The following is a 17,411-nucleotide window of genomic DNA, read 5'->3' on the forward strand; positions in this document are numbered from 1 at the left end:
ACCGAGGTAGAGACTTCCCTGGTCGTCTCAAGAATATTTATTTATAACTGTCTTAATCAGATCAGAATCTGAACAAGGATCACAAACTTCATTTGGTTGATATGTCTCTTATTCTATAAGTTACTCTACTCCCACCTCTTTTTTCAGATCATTCATCAAAAAAACAAAAAACTAGTTACTTCATAGAATAAATTTGCCATGTTCTAAATTTGGTTGACTGCATCTTTATGAAGTCTTTAACATGTTTCTCATTGCCCCATAGGTTCTGTAAACTGCAGATTAGATATAGAAGTCTAATTAGATTCATAGACAATCCTTCCACAAGAATAAATCACAGATGGTGTTGAGTGTTTCCTACTATATCACATCAGGAGTCTGGTCGTGATGTCTGGGTATCCCTGTTTTAGCCATATTAATACTGACGAGGTGTTCAGGATTCAGGTATTTTCAGCCTGATCTAATCTATTATAAAAATTCCCCATGCATTTTTTCACCTAATAATTTCATAGCCAGTTATAATCATTATTTAGATCTGTTTATTTCAGTAGAAGATTCAAAATGATGATTTTTCTAATTGTCATTCCTTCTGCATCTAACAGCTGAGATTTTTATAAAATGAAAATTTCTTCATCAACTATTCGGTTATCCTGAAATACTGCTCTTGTAGAGAAAGACAGAATAAATCCTTGATTCTCTCCCTTATTTATCAAATTTTTGAACAATGAGTTAGTGTTATAGCAGTTTCCAAAGGTAGCCAGTGAAGGTTTTTGTTTGTTTGTTTCAGTATTAGGATGAACTTGTGGATTTTAAAGTATTTGATACATAACAGTCTATCTCATTATTACTTTTTGATGCTCAGATTATACGGTTGGCTAGCAGGAGCACCTTCAGATTGGCACTTGTACCTGTTTAACATGATCTCAGTAGCCTTGTATTTCCCTTACTCTTTGACACACCAGGGTATTCCATGCTCATCTTATATGTTTTTTATCCTAGATCTGACATCAGCCATTTTTTTTTTAAAGAAGTTCTGGTTTCTTTTGGTGGCAAATGATATTGAGAGGCTGTGGTCTAAATACCATGGGTGCTCATTGCTCCCAGATTATCATTGCTTCGAGGAAATGTGTATATTTTAGAAAGAGAAAAATAAATCATGAGTTCATAGTGATATTTCCAACTCATTTTTAAGATTATAAGGTTATTTAATTTCCTTGGTTTTAGATTATATCCTTTTCCTCTTATGCTAAATATTTATTCCTAAAGCTCTTAACATAAATATTTATTTACTTTATTCCATAATATATGTTTAATGGTTTTAAAATAATATTACCAATAAAACTACTAGACCGTGGTTTTTTAAGGGATCACTGTTTTTTTTCTTTTGATTTAATTTTGGTTTTTAATTACTAGACCCCTCTTTCCCTTATTTATTTCAGAATCAGATGCCGAAGTTCCCCAGGAATTGGCAACAGGACGCAGAAGGACAGTAGGGATACTGGATATGGGAGGGGCCTCTCTCCAAATTGCTTATGAAGTTCCTTCCTCAACCTCTGTCCTTCCTCCAAAAGAGGTATTTTACCTTTTAGGAAAATTCGGTTGCTAGGAATACCAATATTTGTGAAGGAAAGTCACTGTCTCTGGATTTAGACCAACTTGCCAGGGTCCAAATATTTGTTTAGATGCTCACTTGCTTGTTTTTTCTTGAGTAGATTATCTGTCTGAGTCATTTCCTTAGATGTAAAAAAGGAATAATAATATCATCTACTTCATAAAGTTGTAACAATCAAATACCACCATTTATGTAAGCACTTGGCAAACTGCCAAGCATATAATAAATGTGTAATACATTTTAGCAATTATAAGTATACTACCTATTTCCTAGGGTTGTCTGGGGATTAAACATGATAATGCATGTAAATCCCAGAGCACAGCATTTGATACATACTTGGTCATTAAACGTTATTCCATTTCCCTTACCAGTGATTCCATCCTTGTGCTTCTAATATTCCTTACCTGACAAGAATGTAAAGAATGTACTTTGAGGGAGAATTTTTATCATAGAGAGGGAAAGAAATACAAACACTCGTGAGCATCTATTATGTGCAAGAATGAGTCATGTTACACTGCCCCCTAAAGCTTGTAATCTGTCAGTGCAGACAGCCTGCAATAACAGGCCAACCATGACAATGTGCTGTCATTTGATGTGAGCCAGGGTTGCTCATCCTTGGCACTATTGACATTTAAGTCTTCGTTGTGGAGGGCTGTCCTGGCATCATATGATATTTCGTAGCATCTCTGGCTTCCATTAGACATTAATAATCTGTCCCCCTCAACCAACTCCCAGTTTTGACAATTAAAAGTATCTCCAGATATTGCCAACTGTCTCTCGGGGTGTAAAACCTCTGGCTGAGAACCTCTGGTCTAAACAAAGAGCTGTGGCACTGTGGACACTGGCAGGGTCAACTCATTTGCAAAGGCTCGAATGGGAGCCATGCCGGCTTCGTGGAAGGTAAGATATTTACCTTCCTTGGAGGGTGATAGGTTTTTGCATAGTGGAGGTTGAAGGCCATCTGCATGGAGGGAACAGCATGCACGAAGGCACTGAAACAGCAGTAAAGAGCCCAGAATGTCCAAGGAATGGCGAGTAGCCTGTTGCACTACAGGATTTTAAGTGTGACAATAGGGTAAGGCTGGGAAGGTCAGATAAAGTTAAATTGTGAGGAGTCTTGGGTGCCATGCTAGGGCTTTTATATCTGTAGATAGTGGGGAACCAGCAGAAGTTTAGGAGTGAGAAGTCATGTGGGCCTCAGTTTCATCACCTATGAAATAATTAAACTCTAAAGGTCCTTTCTAGCTCTGAATCTTTGACTACATTAATTGTGTGGCTGTGAGCCAATCAACCTGTTTTTTTTTAGGAAAGTAATTTCGGTGTTAGTAGGAGAAAGGGATGGGAAGAGGGGATAGATATCAAGGGTAATTTTGGAGTAAAAAACCAATGGAATGTGGTGGTGAGGATAGGACAGGGAGGGACGGCCAGTGATTGATTCCCTGGGTCCAGTTTAGAGACCTAAAGGGGAAGGTGAGGAGCCCAGTCACCAAGAGAGACCACAGGGGAAAGGGCAGGGTTGATGCTAAGCAAACCAAGATGGTCTGAGTGGTTTGGATAAGAGCATCTTTCTGTTCTCTAGCTCTGAAGTTCTATAACCAATGAGTTCAATTTGGGGTATGTTGAGTTTGAGATATCTGAGGGACATATGTGTCCAAATATCTAGCATGACTGTTGGAAATATGGAAATATGGGTTTGCCATTCAGCCGAGGAGTCTGCTAGGGTTGGAGATTTGGGGAACTAGGTTGGGAGACATTTTAGTCTATATGCGTTAGTATGTATTGAACAGGTAAAATGAAGGCATGGTTCTGATACTAAAGAATACGTGACAGGTGGCACTGGGCCTTAAAGCCTTAAACAAATGACTTTGTGCAGATTTAGAAAGCAAGAAATATACTTGCAAGCAACAATTAGATGTACACATAGCAATGTAATAGATCTTAAATATGGATCTCAGTGCTTGATAAAGAAAGGAAAGAAACAATGAGATGTAACATAATAGCACTTCCAAAAACTTAAATAATCCTAAGTGCCTACTGTATTTTTTGCAAATTTCACAAAGTTTTGCACATTCACAAAATTATGTAACCACCACTGTCAAATTTCAGAATGTTTTCATCACCCCCCTCCCAAAAAAACCCTCATATTCATTATTAGTTATTCAACATTCCCCTCTCCCCCAGCCCTGACAACCACTAATCTCTCTGTCTCCATGGATTCATCTATTCTGGGTATTTCATATAAATGGAATTATACAATATGAGGCCTTTCATGCCTGGCTTCTTTCACTTAGCAAAAAGTTTTCAGGGTTCACCCGTGTTGCAGTACTTCAGTTTCTTTTTATATGTCAGTACTTCAGTTCCTTTTTATGGCTGAATAACATTCTGTTGTGTGAGCATGCCACATTTTGTCTATTCATCAGTCAGTAGACATTTAGGTTGTTTCCAGTTTTTGCCTATTATGGATAATGCTGCTGTGAACATTCATGTACACATTTTTGGGTAAACCCGTTTTCATGTCTCTTGGGTATATACCTAAGAACGGAATTGCTAGGCACAATAGCATTTTCATAAATTAAAAATAAATACATTCAAACAATAATCCCATTTTGCAGCAATACTTATAAACAGATATCACACATTGAGCACATTAGAATGGTCGCCTATAGTGGGGAGCAGAAACAGAAGTGGGTAGGAGGATAAAACAAAAGTGGGACTTTGCCATAATAATGTGCCATAAACCAAGGAATATACAACCTCTGTATCTGAAGTCATGAATGAATGAATGACTGAATGGAAGGAAGGAAAGAAGGAAGGAAGGAAAGAAGGAAGGAAGGAAGGAAGGAAGGAAGGAAGGAAGGAAGGAAGGAAGGAGGGAAAGAAGGAAAGAAAGAACAAAGAAGTAAAGGAAAGGAAAGAAAGAAAAGAAAATGAAAGAAAGAAAGAACCTTTTCATTGGAAATATAATAAAATGAACTTTCCCAATTCCAAATCTGTCACTGGGAACATTGAGACTTCCTAAATAGTTTTAGAAAAGGCCATGGAATGGATCTCATGATGATCTCCTTAATTTATTTTAATTAAAGGATTTTTTTTTTTTCTGATTATAAAAATAGTACATTCCCATTTTGGAGAACTGGAAAATCAGAAAAGTACATGCAAGAAAATAACAACATCTAATTATTCTACCTTTTATATAACTAGAGAGAGAATATTTTAGTCTCTAATTTGGTATTTAGTCTCTGATTTGTTCTTTTATACAGTCTTGTCCTTTCATGTCTTTATTTAAAATAATGCTATGAGGACGAAAGAGTGCTTCAAGGTATTTTAGAGAGTAGTCATAGCAAACAAAGCCTGGCATATTAACAATGTCATAGCTTTCTAGAAATTAACCAAAACTAAACTTCCCTTTTTTGTCTTTACATTGCATTGTAGGAAGAAGCCGCAAAGATCCTGCTGGCTGAATTCAACCTGGGTTGTGATGTGCAGCACACTGAACATGTATATAGGGTTTACGTCACGACTTTTTTGGGTTTTGGGGGCAACTTTGCCCGGCAGCGCTATGAAGATCTTGTACTAAACGAAACTCTTAACAAAAACAGGTATGTTTGACATGGAATCTATGCTTTTAAATAGAATGTCATCAGGCTGCAGATATTAGAAAGAAATATTCATATCCCGCTAAGATACGCCTTTGCTTCCTCTTTCTTCCTGACCACCCTTCCCAGTGGGGTAGCATCTCTTAGAGACTCTCCATTAGGTGTCTCACTTGATCTGGGTAAGATGGCATTCTGATCTTTGTTAATGAGACTCATAAAATATAGTAGCTTTTTGTGGTGACCTCTTACTGTGTCTCACTTCAGATGTTGTAGGATTAAGTGAGATGAATTAAATGGTGAATTGTAAATATGCAGTATCATATAGCTCCCAACACTTCCTTCTACATGCAAGTGCTTAAGACGTGTTTTTTGAATTACAGTGGAGTTTGTGTGGGAATTTGGTACTATAGTGCCCTTAAAAGATAAAATACATGTATAGTCAAAATTAACTTTTAAATTTTTCTTTCAAAATAGCCAGTGTTTCCTCTAGCATGGACCAGATGCTAGAGTCTTCATTTGAGTAACAGATTCTTCATTTGAGTAACAGATAATGTAGCTAAACCATAATGTGCAAACAATTGTGGGGTTTTTTTTTTTAGTGTTTAAAATTATTTTATCATTATGCACAGTGAAGGAAAGCATGATAGCAGAGTTCTTTTCCACCATAAAATTATTTACTCCCATTTGCTTAGCTAGAAACGCTAGTTTGAAGAGGTAATAGTATATCCCATTTGTAATAATTTCTCTGGAACAATCAACTGTTTTATGTTGGGATCATGTTAAAGAAGATATTGTCTCATAAGTCTTTTTTTGTTTTGGTAAGTCTCAACTACTACTCTTAAATGTTGCTTGGGTTGTGGAGCTCAGATGGCTTCTGGTGGCATATGACATCTGAAGAACAATTGTAATGAAAGTTTCACACCAATTTTGTTTTGTTCCTTCTTCATTAGCTGTTGTGCTTTCTTTTCTATTTTCTTCCTTTATTGTTCTGCTGCTCTTTTTTCTTTGTCTGCTATTTTCTGCTGCCTCAGAATTTGCCAGGCTTCATTATCTCCATTGCATGTATTGGCATTTTCTTGCCATGTATCTAAGTCACCTAATTCAGAAGAGTGATTATGCATCTTGTGTAGTTGCTAATCTATCAGAGAAACCTGTGCTTCTTGAGATGTCAAAACTTAATCGTTCTCTCTTCTTAATAATGGTTTTCTAAGTTTTCTTTATAGTTGGTGTTTCATCCTTAAAATAGGCTCCAGTTATTCCAAAGCATTTTGTTGTGTCGCCATATTCCCCTTCTCTGCGTCAGTCTTTATGCCTGTGGGTGCGTCCTCATCCCACGAAGTCCACTCTTCAATGTCTGTTTAGGAAATGACAAATAATTAACTGCAGTTTGACAGAATTACTTGGTCTCGTCCTAATTTCTGTCCTCTGCAAGATCTGCATATTAATCTCTTCAAGAATGAGAATATTGTTGCTCGGCAGCTACAATATGTGATGGCCATGGTGGGAATTAAACCTGCCCCTCCCCTCTCCACACAGAGCTAGGCATGTGCTCCATCGCTGTTGCCAGCCGTTGCCACAGAAACACTGCCATTGGTGCCTCCTCAGGAAACTTCCCCAGTCCCTCCCACTTCACTTCCTCCCAGTTGTTGTTTTCAACATTAGAACCCCATTCAGCAGGGTGAGATTTTGGCCTTTTAAGAGGCCAGCTGGAATGAAGACCAGATGGAGAATAGCAGATTCATACCTCCAGTTTCACTTTACATTGAGAAATAGACATGTTGACTAAAAGGTTGAATAAAATTGATCACTGCCATGTTTCTCTTTTTCTTTTTTCTTTTCTTTTTTTTTTTTGCTAAATTGAATTTGCTTATGTTAAACGTTCATGTGACTCAACTATATGGTCATACTCCATCCTTGTTTCTGGGATGTCATGTAAAACAATAACAAGATATCTGTGAAGCATTCTTAGAACCAGTTTCTTAAACTAGGAGTTTCTTAGAGTAGGTTAAGTATAGCTGTGATGTGTTTTGCTTATTTTTGTCACTGTGACAGGTTGCTGGGCCAGAAGACAGGTCTGAGTCCTGACAATCCATTTCTGGATCCTTGCCTGCCTGTGGGGCTCACAGATGTGGTAGAGAGGAACAGCCATGTCCTGCATGTCCGAGGAAAAGGAGACTGGGCGACTTGTGGGGCGATGCTGAGCCCCCTGCTGGCTCGTTCAAACACCAGCCAGGCTTCACTGAATGGCATCTACCAATCGCCAATTGACTTCAACAACAGCGAGTTCTATGGTTTCTCCGAGTTTTTTTACTGTACGGAGGATGTGCTGCGCATTGGTGGCCGCTATCATGGGCCAACATTTGCCAAGGCTGCTCAGGTAAATTATTATTAAGGTGACTCATGCCAGCAGTGTCTATCTACGGGATGCTCCACACGCCGTGCAAAGAGCTTTGCATGCATGATCTCACTTGGCTCTTCACAGAGCCCTATGAACCCTCCTTTTACAGATAAGGAAGTATATTTAGAGAAGTGAAGGAACCTGTTATGCTATACTGCTTTCTAATTCATTAAGCTTAGGTTCTGAGGATATCCTATCACCCAAATCATCACCCAGGTCTAAAATTGTTGTAGCAGCTAATAGTTTTTCCTCCAACTTACCACATTAAACATTTTTTAATGTTTAGGGCCAAAAAGTGTCATCTTTAGGTATTTTTTCCCCTTCCTGGGTGTTCACAGTTGTAGTGTGCTTTTGGAGATGTCACGTGGATTGGCAAGTTCACTTTCATTCTCTTGGTTTGAGCTATTAAAAAGAGTGGTATAGTGTCACTCAGAATATTAGAAAGATGTAAAAATGTTGGTAGAAGTATTATTTAAATTAAAATGCAGCAGAAGTAAAAATTCACTTTGAGCATATGTAGGACTTAAGTATCCTGTGGGCTTAAATCATTAGTTACCTGGACAGGTAAGAGTTCAGCTAGCTTTGTATAGTTCCTGTTTTAATTTAGATTTGTCACTTTGAATTTTTATATATCTCTCTGACCTGTCTTTTATCAGAGAAACTTATGGGAAGAATCTGTTCTCTCTTATGTTTTTTATTCTTTGCTTTCTGCTTTCATATAATTCTTTAGGGTTCTCTTGGTGGAAGACTCCCAGGAGAATAGTGTCTGCAGTATGTGTATCATTCTGTTCCCTAAGGGCAGTCCCTAAGAAATATTAAGGCAAACTTGGTTCGTATTTGCTTTCTCCTCTCCAGCTTGTATGAGGAATACACTCATACTCCCTTTTTTTCCCTGAGACCATGTCTCCCTAAGCGCTCATGGCCTGAATCTTTCTCTAATTTTAAAACTTCTTCAAATGCTATTCCCTTGAACACCAAAGGGCTCAGGTTATTACTTGCCCAAATTGGTAGTGGCTTGATATCTTCTCTTTTTCAGGTAAAGAGATGATCCTTTTCCTTTACTTTTTTAAACTTTGACTCTTGTGTTATTTTCACAGTGACACCTTCCCTGGCCACCCTATCTAAAGTTGTAACCTTCCCCAATATTACCTATTTCCCTTTCTTGCTTGATTTTTCCTGTGAGCATTTATGTCATTTAATATACTCTACATATGTATATGTATATGTATGTATGTATGTGTGAATGAATGTGTATTTGGTTATTGTCTCTCTCTCACCATTAGATAGTAAGGTTCATGAGAAGTGAAGAAACTTCAACAGAAATTTTTTTCTGTTTTATTCACTGCCGAATCCTCTTGGCACCTAGAACAGCACCTGGCACATAGAAGACATTCAGGAAATGTTAGTTTACTGAACAAACCAAAAAAAAAAAAAAAAATGACTCCTTTGGTGAGAATTACCACATGGAGGTGGGACAGTAGGTCTCCGACCATTCTGTTCTGTCAGTTTTACCTGCTTGTGTCAGTCTTACACAGAGTCGAATGAAGCTGTCTTCGGCTTTTTATGTTGCCATTTCCTCATCTTAACCTTACACTTCTCTGCAGACTTAAGAGGCTCAGGAGTCATGTCAGGCTGGGTTTGTACTGGATGTAGAGATGATAGGAAAAAGAGTATTTTCAGGTCATTCAAGTCACCCAGCAGCCTGAGTTCTAAAACTTGTGTTGCACGGGACCCGGTGCAGTGTCCAGTGAATAAATCTGCCATTTCTGTTTTCCTTTGTCAGCAAGTAGACACCAAGTAACTTTAGAAATGGAACAGCTGTGGCTCGGGGGGAACTTACAGAGTTTGCCTCCAGTTTCATGTTGCACCATTTCTCTGGGGTTGTTCCAGGATTACTGTGGCATGGCTTGGTCGGTACTAACTCAGAGATTCAAGAATGGACTTTTTTCATCACATGCAGACGAGCATCGACTCAAGTAAGTAACTTTCTTTTCCTCCTTAGATGGGGCCTTAGACGGCAGATTATAATGAAGAAGAGCAAGTGAGCAATAGTACAGATTGGATTTTATGTTGAAGGAGAAGTTGATTATTTCAGATTTTGATTTTTCGAGAGATAGAGGCCAAATAACTTTCTTTTTCTTTTTTTTTTTTTTTTTTTAGCAAAGACAAAGAAAACCAGTGGTTACTAGAGTTTTCTCCAAGTGGTGGCCTTTTTTGTTTTTTGTTTTTTTAAGTTTTTATTAAAATATCAAATATGCAGAAAAATAAAAATAACAGTAACATAAACCCTCATGTAACTATCACCCAGCTTCAACAAACATCAATATTTTGCCAGTTTGGTTTATCGGTACTCCTGTTTTGTAAACATTTTAGTTTAAAAAAATTTAAACATAAGCAAATATATTACAATGGACTTATGTGTACCTCAGCTTCTCTACTAATAGTCATCAACTCCTGACCAATCTTGTTTCATCTGTTTTCTCACCTACAATTCCTGTTTTGAATGGGCCCAGACTTCCCTTGATTACATATATAGATATTTCAGTATGTTCTCTTAAAAAAGGGGAAAACATAGCCATAATATTATCATTGCATAAGGTGTTCTTCACGTTTTTGGTAAACGTTATTATAAAGTAGGCTTAAATGTGGTTCCACCTAGAGGCAGGGGAGCTAAAGCTGGGAGAGACAGATTTTTTTTTTGACATCACATCCAGTGGGAGTTTGCAGAGGAGACCATTAGAATTTTTTTTTTTAATTTTTATTATTTTTTGTCACACAGATATCAGTGTTTTAAATCAGCTTGGATGTACCAAGTCCTTCATGAAGGCTTCCACTTCCCCTATAACTACCCAAACTTGCAGACAGCCCAGCTGGTGTATGACCGAGAGGTTCAGTGGACACTGGGAGCCATTCTGTATAAAACACGATTCTTACCACTCAGGTAAGGTGGACTAACCAGGCTGGCGTCTTAAACTCAGAAGATGTTAATGCCTCAGAAAAGTTTTCTTAAGTGACCCCCATCCTTCCACCAACAACTCTCTTTATTACTACCATATAAACTGCTATTACTAACCAGATGTGTTGAAACAGAAGGAAGGTTCAGAATTATAGGTCTGGAGTCTGTTCCTCAGCTGTGCAGTTTCAGAAATTCATTTTTATTTGTTGATCCACAACAAATCAGTCATTAGGACTGAGTGTTCACTAACTGCTTCCAAGATCCTGACTGACAAACTAAAATGTCATTCTTAAATAACCCTGGGAAACACATCCGACTAGAGAGCTAGGGTCGGCAATCTGCACAGAGCCGTCTCTTCTAATGAGCAGAGCCGCTCTAGAGATGCACCACTGACTTGGGAGACTTTTGGTGGCCCAAATTTGAACAAAGAACATAAGATGCTTCTAGTGGGGATATTTTCATCAAGCTATGGTAGCCTGATGTCTTGCTCTTGCGTACTGTAAGATATTTGGGATAATCTTTAGGAAATTTCTTTCTGGCATTATTGCAGATAAACTGAAATGAATTCTTAATCTTTGGTGCCTGTTTTACTGAACTCATTGCAGTCAGGAGCCAGGCAGGTGATAGAAATCAGAGAAGTAGGGAAATGGAGAGTGTGTGCCCTACCTGAACTGCTGATTACGGTCATGCAGAAGTGCTGTCCCAGCATTGCCAGTTCTCATTTGTCAAGAGAAGACGGAAGTCCATGTTTTATATGTAGCCTTTTAGTTTGGAGAGTCACATTTTAAAAAAACAAAAGAGATGAAACAAAACAAAAACGGATCTGGTATCTGGCCCAAAAAAGAGTGGCTTCTGTTCTAGACATACAGACCACTGCATTTAGATTTACATGTCTCTTAACTCTTGTCCAGATTACAATACAATTGATTGGGTGTCAGCTTTCTTTAGTATAACCTAAATCCTCAGTAAGCAGCAACTTTTTTTTTTTTTTAAGATTAGATATACTCTGATTTCTTGACTGGATTCCAAGGCCACCCTATTCTCATAAGTACTACATTTACGAACTGTATAGGCCAGAGTGGTATGAGGCCACAGTTAAGACTAATGTTACAGGTGATCAGTTTTGTCTTATTATTCATTTTTTTCACTTTCAATTTTTGCCCCCAGATTCTGGAGGGTCTAGGCCTGTGAGGCTTCCTCTTTAGGCTGTAGAAAGGAAGGTACAGGAGGAATCATACAGCAGTCCTGGGGCTAAAGACATGCTTCAGGTTTGCTTGCTCTGTGGAACTGCCCTCATAGAATGTCTGCGTGGATGGAATAAATGGGATAACATCACTGGGCCTTTTAAATCAGCATAAAGGTTTCTCTCTAAAACTAACGTTTCTTTCCACCTTTAAATTCTTCCCTAGGGATCTACGACAGGAAGGTATCCGACAGGCCCATAGTAGCTGGTTCCGTCTCTCCTTTGTCTACAACCACTATCTCTTCTTTGCCTGTATCCTGGTGGTGTTACTGGCCATTATCCTCTACCTTTTGCGACTACGCCGAATTCACCACCGACAAGCTCGAGCCTCAGCTCCATTGAACTTGCTATGGATTGAAGAAGTGGTGCCCATGATTGGGGTCCAGGTGGGGCCATGAGGCTGGGCAAGGACTAGGGAAGCTCAAGTACTCTAGAGTTGCTGCTCATTGAATTCCACCACTTTCTTGTTCTGGCCTCAGATGCTACTTTGCCTGACCTTGTGAATATTTGACCTAGAAATTTATACTTTAATATCTACGTTCATTTGTTCTCAATCTCCAAGTCCTCTTATCTAAGAGAAGCTGTAATTTAGTCTTGTGAAGAACTAAATAATGAGAGATTGGTGCTAACAAAGGTGACCAACCTTAGTCCAATTGAAGCATGCTTCTACTTTACCTGAGAGGTCTGGTGTGTTCCTGGGATTTAGACTTTTTCTCTGCTCACTAAAGCATGCAGTTTGGGCACACTGGAAGCCGGGCTGAAACCATACTTGGAGCGTCTGATACAAAGCCGAAGACATTCTAGCAAGTGCAGCAGCTCCTTCTTTCTCTGTAACAGAGATATCATTTATGTGGAGATCCACAGCCTTTAATAGGGATCCAAGGTAATTTGCAGTTCAGTAGAACAGATATGAGTTTCCAGGCAACCAAAATAATAGCTCCTTGCTTATTTGACAAAGAAGCCATTATGAATGTGGTCCAAGACCCTTGACATAGTGGTGCTGATGTTAGTATGTGATTTTAAAAGGTTAGAACCCCTTCTAAATGAATGGTCCCTCGAAGATTTTGATAGTATCTTATCTGATGTCTGGTATGACCAGGATAGCAAAGTTTGTCATGTGCATGTGCCTCACAGGCTGTTTGGGCATTAAATTTTTCTTTTTGAGCCTTAAATGTGCTTGTAGGATGGAGAAACTGTGATGGGGATTGGAGACCTGGGTTTGTATGATTTCAGGTTACTGTCCTCTATGCCTATTTTTATGAGTCCTTATACAGGAAGATTCAAAAGAGTTTCTTTATTTTACTGCTGTAATCAATATGTAGTTTGGGAAGGGACATGTTTGGGTTGTTTTTAAAGAAGGAAAGAACAATATTAGGATAGTGAGCAAAGGCAATAAAATCCAAGCTCTTATTTATTAATGTTGTTCTGAGAAATAGAAATTTTCTTAATTTGACTCCTGGAATGTCTGAAAAGAAGCAGATTCTAAACTTCGGAATAAATGGATAAATCTGTTAATAAGCCACCTGGCAATTTTCAGAACCTATGTTAAGAGCTTTATCAGTTACAAACAGCATTTCCATTAATGAGGAAAAGAGGAAAAGCCATAATAATTACATTTTCATCCACGACCCTATAGGAGCTTTGTTCCTCCTCCACATTTAGCCCTTTAATCGCACAAGGATTTCTTATTCATCAAATCCCACCTTCTCCCATGGAATCTTTTTTATACTTTATCCTTCTCTATGTGTAGCCTTGAATGTCCTGCCCAAGAATTTGTTCCCAGAGTTGTAGTAACTTTCTTCTCTGTCTTGTCACCTTTGATTTCTAAAATTAGGTGAGTAGGAGAAATAGGCCCTGGCTTTAAAAGTGGAATTATTAAAATGTAAATTCCATACTGGGAACAGAAGGAAGTTAAATGCTTCATAAAACAGAGGAAAAAGAAATCAAGATCTTCCTAGAAATAAACTGAGATGAAAATAAGTACACTGACTCTTGGTTGGTGGGTGAAAAGGTGACAAGTCTTGAGTTGTTTTCAAATTCGATTAAGATGGATTTAGCAAAGAGTCTTACCGTTTCCTTTGGAAATATTTTTTATCATTAGGGCTTACATCACAGTAATTTCCTTTAACTTTGAAGACTTCTAATTTGCCCTGCTTTTTTTTGACTTCTTATCCTTGAGTGAGCCTTCTTCGCTTTATGAATGCTGCTTATTAATCATGTCAAAATGTTTTTGCTAGCCATTACCTACTTAGGTAAGTCTTTCTTTTCTCTCACCTTGGTTTTCAAAGAGTATTTTTGGTTTTCTTGTAGATCTAGTTAGTGAGCTAGTGAAAAGTTACCTAATTGGCTAACAGTGATCACTTTGTGTGCTCAAAAATGAAGTTGAAGCAGGGAGGAGGTGATGATTAGTCCAATTTGAAAGCTATTATTAGTAAAGTTATTCTTCATCCTGGTTATAATAACAGCTACCATTTCTTAAGCACTCATTGAGTACCAGACACTGTTAAGAATTGTATCTATATTATTTAATCATATGACAACCTTTCAGATGGATATTACTGTGTTCTTTTCATAGTTGAGAAACTCAGGATACCTATGTTTATCATTTTTTTCAATATAAATTTATTTCATAGTCTTAATTTATTTTTATTAGTCTTTCAGTTTTTGTTTAGTGTCCTATATCCTGTATATTAATATTATAGGATCTAAGCTTGTCTTTATTACCATGAGCAAAACTTCTCAGCGTTCCATGGTTTAAAAATAAGAAGGACAAATTTTTATCATACCCCTAGGAAAAATTGAATACATGTTCTTGGTATTAGTTTCTGTGCTTCTTCCATTGTTATCAATTAATGATTTTAAACAATCTCATTAGAAACAGAAACCATTTATTATTCCTTGCTAAGGGCCAATTGCTTTATATATATTGCTTTTCTTGATGAAATATTCTTGCTTATAGAGTCAGTCCGTTTTGCCTTTAACCCTCTTTTAGCTCTCAGTTTTTAAAGATTTTAAAAGGTTTCATTTCTGTTTACATTTCTACATTTTGGGTGGTTCCCCTGCGAGTATACTTTTAGTTTCATAAAATTCACATTCCACTGGTTACTGTGAATCCTGCCAACCAGTTTTCTTGATAGCAACAATGAACCTGAACTGTTTTGGTACTTTCATTACTGCGACAGGCCACATATGTCAAAATCGGAGTCATTGGCTTACTGGAGTGCTGTTTTGTCTTATGATGTCATTACCCATCACTTTTCTCTGAAGTTTTGTTAGTAGGTCATAATGACAATATGTGCGATACCCAATTATATGGCATTATATTCACTTAAATTGGCAGATTATCTGTATACAAGATTATTACCGTCTTTCTCTCTGTACCTTAGTTTCTTGAATTGACTTTCCTTCGTTGAGGACATTTTAAATCACTTTCCAGCCTGTGTTTATTTTGATTCTCCCCTCTTCAGCCTAAGTGCTTCCTTTAACTTCAAAGGCCTTAGGCAGTCATTAAAATGTGGTCGAGTCTGCCATATACTTGCTAATGTAGTCTTTTTAGGCATCAACATTTTTTTTATCATATTCATATTTACGGTTTTGAAATAACTTTTACTTCTCACTAGTATTGTCTAAATTAGATACCTCCCACGCCACCCCTATTTTCAGTTTTGTGTTTTACTTTTTGTCAGCAGTGAGACATGCGGCAGTCTGATTAGGGGAAAGGACACCAGACTTCAGCAGCAGACTTACATTCTGGACCTGGCCTTGCCTGGCTCTGAGATCCCAGGCAAGTTGCTTGCCCTCTATGGCTCATTTTTCATCTATAAAACAGGGTGGCTAGACAAGATGATCTGAGGCCAGTTCCAAAGGGAAAACTATTGGCCTAAGGAACTAAAGGCAGGAGAGAATGTAGAAAAGTGATATTGTTTCAGGAAGAGGATTTTGGCCTTTGGTTTGGAAGACAAGGCTGCCCAAAAGAGCCAGTAGTCATCTCCTACTTTGTCCATAGCCCCTGACATTCCCTGATAGGAATGGAGTTTCCAACAGCAATCATTATATATAAATTTCAGATGAGATTAAAGCTGGGATTTTAGAGATCTTCTGGTTAATCCTTTTGGTTTTCTGGATGATGAAATTGAGGCCCAGAGCAGTAGTCATATGTGCAGTCACAGTGAGTGGCCTCGTGGATCCAGTTTCCTTTCGTCTCAAGACACACACCTTGGATAGCTGCAGTGAAATCCTCATTGATAGAATCTTCCTGCAAGATTGTGTATTTCAACAGAATCTACCCTTCATGATACAGCCGACTGCAACTAATCATGCCCAGTCTTTATAACTGCTGCTGATATTCATTTGTGGTTGCTTTGCTCACATCGAGGAATAAAATATGAAAGAAATGCTTGGTTAGAAATAGTACCAAGGTTTCACTACACCTATTCTAGCTTCTGTATTTAATACTTTTAGATTTTAGATGTCTCTTTTAAAGAACTTGCTTAATTTTATACAATTTTCCTAACTACAGCAGTCAAGCAATTCATGTGATGGTTACAATCTAAATTATTTAAGGTATAAATGCCTATTAGATCTACCTCATTAAGGAATGCGGTTAAGTCTTGGGCAGTTCCCAGACACCCTTATGAAATGGAGTGCTGTTTCTTTTTGCTGTCTTTAAACCTCTTTTCAAACTAATTCAGAACTAGTATCCGATTTCTCTTTTTGCTGTGGCATGTAATATAACTTTAGACAGGATTAAGAAATAAAGTAGGGGTAACAGTGGATGTCTCACATTCTTCCAAATTTGTCTCTTAGGTTATGCTAGTTTCCGAGTCCTGCCAGTAGGGCCATATGCTGTCAAACTTGTAATGATTTTATTGTTACAAAAAATGTTAAAAAATGATGACTCTTTTAAAAGTTAAATCTTAATAGACTTCCCTTGTATTATCTCCCAGTGTTCCCTTTTGCCCTAATATTTCTCACTTTGTCAGGACTCTTATTAGATGGACAGAGGAAGAATACATCTGTTGACCATTTTGTTTCTCTGGAATTCTGAGCAATAAGCAGATCCTTTTATTTCTGCTTTTAAGATGTATTCAATCATTGCTTACCATTATTTAAAGGAAACAAAGTTAAAAATGTCTGAATCACCGATGTTTATAGCCATGCATGTATGATTCAGGAAAGCCTCAGGACATGTCGGCTCCTGGGGCTCTCCGTTGTTAGTGCAGCCACTTGTATGCCTTTTAGTGACCTACTCCTCCCACTCCATTCCAATGAGGTAGCCCTGAACCTTCCTAAACAGCTCTCCTACAGAGCACCTGCTGGGGTTTGGCCTATTAAAACTAGTGGTGGTGAACGCTCTGCCTCTTATTAGCATAAGTCTTACTATCATAAGTCTTTATAAGCAGTGATCCCAAATACTTTGATTTCTGGTATTTCTGTCATTATGTTGTGCTCGAAATTCTCATTCCACTTTATGTGAAGCTGTGAAGTATATGCCTTGTTTTCACTGTTTCTGCCTTGAGCGATGAACTCTGCAGTTGAAAAGCTTTAAAAAAAAAAAAAAAACAAAGGCTAGGGGTTGCTAAGATTGTACATTTTTCTAACACTTCATG

General features: G+C 37.9%; 1 protein-coding gene and 1 pseudogene across 1 annotated transcript in view; one reads left to right on the top strand and one right to left on the bottom strand.

Annotated features, from left to right (window-relative positions):
- The window catches only part of ENTPD7 (ectonucleoside triphosphate diphosphohydrolase 7), a 37,502-nt gene extending 20,775 nt beyond the window's left edge, over window positions 1-16,727 (top strand). The window contains exons 8-13 of the mRNA XM_016124248.2: window positions 1,437-1,570; window positions 5,042-5,208; window positions 7,258-7,582; window positions 9,494-9,579; window positions 10,383-10,544; window positions 11,969-16,727. Of these exons, the coding sequence (XP_015979734.1) occupies window positions 1,437-1,570; window positions 5,042-5,208; window positions 7,258-7,582; window positions 9,494-9,579; window positions 10,383-10,544; window positions 11,969-12,200 (1,106 nt within the window). The 3' untranslated portion in view covers window positions 12,201-16,727. The remainder of the gene's footprint in view (window positions 1-1,436; window positions 1,571-5,041; window positions 5,209-7,257; window positions 7,583-9,493; window positions 9,580-10,382; window positions 10,545-11,968) is intronic.
- Window positions 5,204-7,260, bottom strand: LOC107499766 (annotated as a pseudogene).
- Window positions 16,728-17,411: the final 684 nt, after the last annotated feature.

This window comes from Rousettus aegyptiacus, unplaced genomic scaffold, assembly GCF_014176215.1.
Source record: "Rousettus aegyptiacus isolate mRouAeg1 unplaced genomic scaffold, mRouAeg1.p scaffold_m13_p_6, whole genome shotgun sequence".
Classification (NCBI taxonomy): domain Eukaryota; kingdom Metazoa; phylum Chordata; class Mammalia; order Chiroptera; family Pteropodidae; genus Rousettus; species Rousettus aegyptiacus.